The sequence below is a fragment of the Ylistrum balloti genome, unplaced genomic scaffold, assembly GCF_031769215.1.
Source record: "Ylistrum balloti isolate Yb309-2 unplaced genomic scaffold, AGI_CSIRO_Ybal_v1 Utg370338, whole genome shotgun sequence".
NCBI lineage: Eukaryota > Metazoa > Mollusca > Bivalvia > Pectinida > Pectinidae > Ylistrum > Ylistrum balloti.
Window position 1 is genome coordinate 54,192 of NW_026782244.1, and position 8,317 is coordinate 62,508.

An 8,317-nucleotide genomic window follows, 5' to 3' on the forward strand; every position below is an offset into this window, starting at 1 on the left:
GTAATTTATACACATAAAATCTTTTAATAACATTGTATAGAACAGATATTAAATATCTTACCAAAAGTTAAATACAATTGCTAAAATATTTATACGAAAACTGACTTTTCCCTGTGAACTATAACCCTGCCAACATGGCGTCAAAAGACAAGTACTCGGTGCTTTTACCGACTTATAATGAGAGGGAAAACCTTCCTCTCATAGTCTGGTTACTCGTTAAATACTTCACAGAAAGGTAAGGGCAGTGACTTCAATATTCTGTTATATTCATACTAATAGTTGTTGCATATTGAGTACAAAACAAAAGTCACTGTGTGATTGAACGATGATGCAAATTAGTACACAATGCCATCATCTTTTTCCCGGTACTTTGTACACTGTGGATTAGATTAGATGGTTGATTGGTTGGTAGATTTTCCGTCTCCCTGACCAGTCCTATTTCTAGGCATTATTTTGTAACAGAGGTCATTATTTATTTCAATGCCTCCGCTAGGATTCGAACCCGGGACCCCTGGCTTACTACTACTAGTCTGACGCTCAACCAATCGAGCTGAAGAGAAGTTCTCCCTAGGTAGGGCCTAGCCGAGTGCTCTATTGCGGTTAGTATTTTACCAAGGTTACATACTCCCCCTTCAGGAAATAACTCGTCCTCGAGTTTCCAGGGGTTAGCGCGACGCTGGTGGCGCATGGCAAAATACTATTCCTGGGTCCCTACATTGGCGCCAATGTAAAAGAGGTCATTATTTATTTCAATGCCTCCGCTAGGAATCGAACCCGGGAACCCTGGCTTACTAGTCTGACGCTCAACTAATCGAGTTAAAGAGAAGTTCTCCCTAGCCGAGTGGTTATTAAGGCTAGTATTTTACAAAGGTTACAGTTTCACCGACTGACATCTTATCTCTGTATCGCTCTCTGTCTGCCAATAAACCGGTGAGGAGGGTGAACCGCATCCCAATCGCGGAGTGGAGCTGTCTGTCAGGGTTCAAAATATTGAGAAGTAAATTTAAGAAGATTGCGCCATGGCCTAAAGGCGCCTTAACATGTCCATTGGCATAGATAGTGTTCACCAATTGACTCTTACCAGCTGGAGGAGGCACAGGGTTTGGCAGGGCCTATGTAATTTTATTTAATACCAGGTATATTTTGGCATCCATCAAATGCCCCAGTAAGTAATGGTTGTGATTTTCTCAAATTTTTATATATTCCATAAACCTCTGGATCAAGATTATCATGCCTACTATTCTTTGAAAGATTTTTAGAGGCATCTATATGATGTGAGGATGGACAGTCCTCACTTGGGACACTGTTTAAATACCACCGCCTGGACTTTTGTTAATGGTAACTGGTACATTGTAGATTGGTGCTGGTGATGTCTCAAAAACTGATACTTTTAGATGAGAAGATACATCTATGTTAAGCTAAATGTCAATAGGGGGTGGGGCTGGAACTATTAAGGTTAGATTGATTAAGGACGTAACTACTAGGGGGCCAGATTGTCACATCTCTGTTCAAGATTATAAACTTGATTATAATTAATTACATTCTTGTATCAGTTTTTCTTCTTTCCATTGACAAATCAGTTACGTTACATTATGTGAACTCTTAGTTTGAAGCAAAGTTGTATACATGTACACCTACCTATACCTATATGATATAACAGGGGTCAGATCAGTTCAACTAATTCTGATGTTCTGTCAATATTTTCATCTCTATCAGAAGTCAACATTAGCCCTATGTAAAAAAAATTGATAGCTCATCAGAATAATTTGGACTACGTTCTTATCAAATCTGTTATACCTGCAGCTGCTTATGAAGAACCATTGACTTCTTCATACATGTATACATTTTGTACTTAAGGGTAGAGTATGTGATAGAGCAAAGGGTCAAGAGATTAAAATGAATGGAAGAACAGTCATAGGTAATATATGTACCAAAACATTTACCCACAGAGTTTTTTACCCTTGAATAAATTCCAGCTAAAAATATAAAATACAGCTTTTACATAAAGGTTTAGCCTATCACATACTTTTACTCTAGTAGCCAAACTTGAAGTGACCAAAATTTAACTGTGAGGAAAATTTCCCATTCAGCAGTAGCTTTTACAAGAAAGATAATTTTATAGCACTTGGCAGCAGGTGTCGGCCAGGTCTGTATTGATAGATAAGCATTGTTTAAATGAATGACATTGACCTTCATTCATAACCAATCTGCACTGAATATGTGATAAGCATCACAAACTCAATAGCTAATCATATCATTGATACACTTCTTTGTCAAAACTGAACACATGGAACCTATCTAATAGTTTTACCATTCATACCTCTGTAGTTGAACAAGGTCAGTCAAAGAATGTCAGCATTGAGTTCAAAGCCAGACTTACCTGGGTTCCAAGTGTTCAGAGGTCCTTGGTTGAGTCCATGCCAGTCACGTTTTGTATTTTCCCTCAGTAGAAAAATAAAAAGGGGGGGGGGGGGGGGTGGAAAAATTGGTGGTAATGTTCGCTAGATGTGTCGGTGGAGGAATCCTAGGGGGGGGGGGGTATAGTTAATATCATAGAATTTGGAGGAGTCCAACGTCCCATTGGTGGTAATGTTCGCTAGATGTGTCGGTGGAGGAATCCTAGGTGGATACAGGAGTATTCTAGCAGAGCTCAGTAGTTAGAAATGTATAGTTAATATCATAGAATTTGGTATTTATCATTAATGTGTTTACTTTGTTATGCAGATATAATTACTGATTTGTTCTTTATATTAAGTGGATATGACTATGAAATCATCATTATTGATGATGGAAGTCCTGATGGAACACTGGAGGCAGCAAAACAACTTGAAAAGATCTACGGCAAAGATAAAATTGTAAGCAAAGCAATGTTATAACTAAAATGCAGTCTTTATTATGACAATTTACATCTCTTATATGTTGAAAGTTTGAAACCAATTTTCACTCACATGGGAACAATAATAATGTAAATTTAATACGTTTAATACTGTATATCTGCATGACTTCTTCGTATATTGATGTGATGATTTAAACTCTCCTTATTAAAGGGTATATTCAATTTGCAATATAGAGTAATTATTTGACTACAGAGTGTAAAGACTTTTTAACATTTTATTTGGTAATGTTATAATGCTGAGTAAACCCCTAGTTACATCAGAACTTTTTTTCAGGTCTTAAGACCAAGAGAAAAGAAACTTGGATTGGGTAAGAAAAACTGCATACATTGTCACACAGAAGTCAGCTCACTTCATTTAGGATTTACAAATACCATGTAAAGTATCAAAACAATCTCAACGCTGTTAACTGTACTAATAAATGCCCATAGATATCAGAAAAGTATGTTTATGTAAAATTTACTATTTCATGACAAGATATTTACAGAGTCATGCAGTTGTGAAACATGAACAAAGAATTTGCTCATGATATCATGGAATTCAGATCACAAAAGGTGATTGTTTTCAGTTTCTGTTAAATACTGATATTTTCTTTGGAATACAAAAATAATGTTTTTGCTCACACATGCATGTAAAAAGAAAAAATTACATTTTGATGCTAGTTACCTACCTTATGGCGTTGCTGTCTTCTAAATATGACTTGAAGAGAAGATCTTCAGTTTTAATAAAATATTGAAGAAAAAAGCTCCACTTTGATTATTTTGTTTTGCCTCCACTCTACTGTAAACATACTTGTTTAGCCGTAATGAAATTTTAGTGCATTATCATTCTTACACAGATTAGTATATACTGATGAAATTGTCAAAATAATTGCTATGTAAATGACAAAAAGGTACTGCAATCAGCACTGTCATATTTTAGTCAAAAGTTCTAAAATATTCAGATTTCTGCTAAAATACATAAAGTTATAATGTACCTTTTTTGCCATGCTGTCCTATTTGACTCCTCTGTAATGTTGTCAGATTGATATGACCATGTCTATTGAAAGGTTGTTTAGGTTTTGACATTTCAATGGGATTGGATGATCCCTGGGCATCATCCATTGTCACTGTCTAGATCTGTCATCTAACTTAGGTTTAACGGGTTTTACAAGAATTTGACCAATTTTATTTCAACCTTATTTTTTCAATGTCATCATTTGGTTAGTGGTTGTGGTGTTTTTGTTGTAGGAACAGCATATATCCATGGAATTAAACATGCAACTGGAAACTTTGTGATTATAATGGATGCAGATATGTCTCATCACGTAAGTAAAGGTGTACATCTACCCAGGCTATGTCAAATTTTGTCTATCCATTTAGAAACATTTTCATGTTCGGAGTATAAATTTGCGACATGAGAGATGCTACATTTCAATATAGTAAACATATACAATGTACACATCTTTTGAGCTGATAGTAATTAGAGTACTGGTAAATAGTTCCATATATATGTTGTGGGTGCTTTGTTAGCCAAGTCCAAAGTCACTTATTAAGCTTAAGTTGGAAAAAAAGTTGTTTTTTTTTTTGTTGTTTTTTTTTTTTTTTTTTTGAAAAGTGGAATATCTAATGACATTATACAATATTTGTGGAACTTCATGTTGGTGGAAAGTGGTATTTTTAATCATGTATTTTTGAGTTTCCTCCCCTTAGTTATAACTGTACAGTATATAACTAAGCAAGTATTTCTTTCAAATATGTAATACCGGTATTAACACTTAAGTGATCTTAAAGAAACATCAAACTTAAATGCTCTTTTATATATTAGTAGATACAGCTGTATGTTTTGAGTTTAATGAGGTGCTGTTGTTTATCAATACTGTAATACAATGTATAAAAAAATCATATTGTCATTCATAAATATTGTGCTTATCTGATATACCTTCCATAGTATATAGATATTATATATAGTTCTTTTTTACCATTTCATCATAATGCTGAATTAACTCTCCATATGGAGGGCCACATATAAATAAGATACAATCTTCAGTAAACACTTTTCTGCATACTGTGATATTCAATATCAGGAATTAAAAATCCTATTACTGTAAGTAGTGATCAGAATCATCATTCATACCATTACATCTAATTAGGTAATTATTTATTGTATATGGTAATCAAAAGCAATTATTTAAAGTGGATATTGAGATAACTGGCCTATACAGCTAATATGTTATGTTATACATTTATAACTTATATTAACATTTGTATTTTCTTTTTAAGCCAAAATTCATTCCAGAATTCATCAAGTAAGTACTTGGATTGATTTCATACATTCTATTTAATAAGAATTTGAAGCATTTTAATAATTGATATTTTGGCTTTTGTTAGTAATCAAAGTTGGTGGATGAATATCTTAGGAATTGTTTATAGAAATAAAAATATTTATTTCTTCAGAAAAGTCTTTCAGACAGAAAATAATAGAATTTAATAATCTGTTATTTGAAGGAAACAGAAGGAGGGTGACTTTGATCTTGTGTCAGGTACAAGATATATAGGAGATGGAGGAGTGTTTGGTTGGGACTTCAAACGAAAACTAATGAGGTAGGACCATGTTTTATTCTTACTACAACTAAACTAAAAGCTGAAGTAATTATTGCTGTACCAATATGCCTGAGCTTGTTTAAGCTCTGAATGATACAATTATCAGTGATTTGTATGCTCCCTGAAAATTTTCATGGGACCTTGTTATTATTTGAATTTTATGACTGGGTAAAGCAATGCTATATAATTTATACAGAATCAACCAATTAGTGCAAATGAAGGTTGAAACACACTTGTAATAATTAGAATTAATTCCTGTGAAGGCCTTATTACATTTCTTAACAAATGCTTGTCATGTTAGAAATTAGATATTAGGATTGGAAATCTTTCTGCTCTCATTGTTAAATGAATTAGTGCTTTGCTGTATACACACTGCTGAGCATACACAATGTAGTGTTAGAACTTATTCTATAAATAGAACTGCTGCTAGCATTGCCTATGTCATTAGTGGAATTGCTAATTAATCATAGCCTGGTTTCAGAGCAGTTGGTGCTAATTAAAACTTTTTTTTTTCTTTTTTGATTTTTAAATAAAATTGACTGGCATGTGTAAAGTTTGACATTTATTCGGAAATAAACATCTACACAAGACAAAGTTTCCTTAAACGTCTTGTGCAGCAAGTTTAAGTGGAATCATCAATAATATACATTACAGTACGTGTTTTATAATTCTACTTCAGAAGTACAATATTTATATAGACCATTTAGAATTAAAGTAATATAACCCCCATGACATTTATGACTGAGATGATTAAAATTTACCCCAGAAAGATATTGGAACATTTGGGTTTTAATATCTCTTTATTTTTCTCATGTCAACCTCTCTCTTTAGGTATGAACACAAAGTGTAAAGGTTTCATCCACTTTGGAGCAAATTATATTAAGTAATGATGTTTGTCTGTCAAATCATGTCATAGAGATTGGCTTCATTCATTCATTGATCCAAATGGTGGATATACAAAATGTAGACACATTGTTCTGTTGTTATAGCTCTGGTGCTAGTACCTTAAACTAACATTATTACTGATCTTTTTACCAATTGTTATGAAATGAATTCATCAATAGGGTTCAATCTGATCAGATTTCTTAATAATTATCTTTGTCTTTATAATTGTCTTTTGTGCAATAGTGATGAAATTCTAAAGATTGTAAGCATTGAAAAAAGAAACCTAAACCTTATATCAATGGTCTAGGTGTTGACTTTTCTGTTGTTTTAAATAATTGCTGGTTAACCAAAATTTATGTGGAAGGGTGTATTTATTTGCAGAAACAACAGAAGAGACTGAAAGCTTCTATTTTAACAAGAGTATTCTGTAAAATAGCAAATAAGAAAATCCATGAAAAAGGCATTCTATCCAGAAAAAGAAAATGGCTTACATGTACAAACTTTGAATGTATTGTGTAGAATCACAGAAAGATGCATTGTAGATCCAGAATAAAATCCATCCATATTTATTGAATAGAAATTAATCTTCATTGGTGTGTACCTACAATTTTTTTTTCAGTGTGTCTGGCTTTGTTACTGAGATTCAATACGTATAGAAATGTATATAAACTTTTATTGTATATTTTTGTGAATCTATTTATTTATTTGATAGCCGTACAGCAAACTATGTAACACAAGTGTTGCTGAGACCTGGAGCTTCAGATCTGACCGGTAGCTTTAGGTTAGTAAATACTCTAATAAAGATATTAGAATGTATGATAATAGATTAATAATTATATGGGGAGTAACATTACAACCCATGTATCTAATTTTTGATATTGCATTGATGATAAAATTTGTCATAGAATTTTTAATACAGATGATCAATAAGGCTGTGAAAACAGTTGAGCAGCACTTTGTTAAGCTGTAAGACATATCAATATTTGCTGGAATGATTAATGTATTATGGTAGTCTTGTTACAGTATATGTTTCTAATTTCTATACTTTTACAGTGATCTGTGGAGTGTTTGGGAGGCCATACCCACGACAAGATAATCTGGTACATGTGCAATGTTATCGATCACTGAGAGTGTTGATCACATGTCATGTACCACCAGAACAGATTTGGATGTCAAACTTAATAAGATAAGCCATAAATTGTTTGTTTGATTTTAGACTGTACAGGAAGGAAGTCCTCCAGAAACTGGTAGAAGCTTGCATGTCTAAAGGTTATGTGTTCCAGATGGAGATGATTATCCGGGCCAGACAGTTCGACTACTCCATCGGAGAAGTAAGTGTCTACAGGTCTAATAACTGAAAGTCAGTGTGATTTGTCCTCTGTGTTCCTTAACTGGCTGGAATTCTCTGCTACAGCAAATCAGAAATTTATGAGATGTTACTTTTGTATAAGACAATGTTCAAAGAAATGCACACTTATATTATGTAGTTATATACAATATCGTCATTGGAAGTTACACATCTCCTTGCAAAATATCAGATATATGTTTCTATTAGAATTATTTTTGTTGATATTGATGAGATACAGGAAATCAGAATAAATAACTAAGGATTTAAAATTTGTTTTTGTTAGGTGCCAATTTCCTTTGTGGACCGAGTATATGGTGAATCCAAGCTGGGAAAGAATGAGATCTTTGGGTTTCTAAAGGGACTTTTGTACCTTTTCGCTACTACCTAACATTATAAACTGTTATTATATTTGATATACAGCAAAATATCATAATAAAGTTATTTGTTACATGACATGGTATTAGTGTATTTTTGTCCACGACAACAGTGAAGAAGTTCTAAAAATATTGTTTCACATCAGCTACCAGTGTTTGCCCATTGTGGAACAAGTTCTTTTCCCACCAGGTATATACATGGTGGTCACCATATTTTTCACAGTTAAATGATTC

General features: G+C 33.2%; 1 protein-coding gene across 1 annotated transcript; it reads left to right on the forward strand.

Annotated features, from left to right (window-relative positions):
* Positions 1-134: 134 nt before the first annotated feature.
* LOC132553583 (dolichol-phosphate mannosyltransferase subunit 1-like) lies at positions 135-8,162 on the forward strand. Its single transcript, XM_060217839.1, has 9 exons — positions 135-235; positions 2,756-2,855; positions 3,171-3,204; positions 4,124-4,200; positions 5,156-5,181; positions 5,381-5,476; positions 7,074-7,142; positions 7,578-7,692; positions 7,993-8,162. The coding sequence occupies exons 1-9, from the start codon at positions 135-137 to the stop codon at positions 8,095-8,097; spliced, it is 723 nt and encodes a 240-aa protein (XP_060073822.1). The 3' UTR covers positions 8,098-8,162.
* The last annotated feature ends 155 nt before the right edge of the window (positions 8,163-8,317 follow it).

Bases quoted from the DNA above. Each gene is read 5' to 3' on its own strand.
- LOC132553583 (XM_060217839.1), top strand. From the start codon at position 135: ATGGCGTCAAAAGACAAGTACTCGGTGCTTTTACCGACTTATAATGAG. The intron at 2,856-3,170 runs GTAAGCAAAGCA...ACTTTTTTTCAG, and splicing joins TCTACGGCAAAGATAAAATT to GTCTTAAGACCAAGAGAAAA. The intron at 7,693-7,992 runs GTAAGTGTCTAC...TGTTTTTGTTAG, and splicing joins TCGACTACTCCATCGGAGAA to GTGCCAATTTCCTTTGTGGA.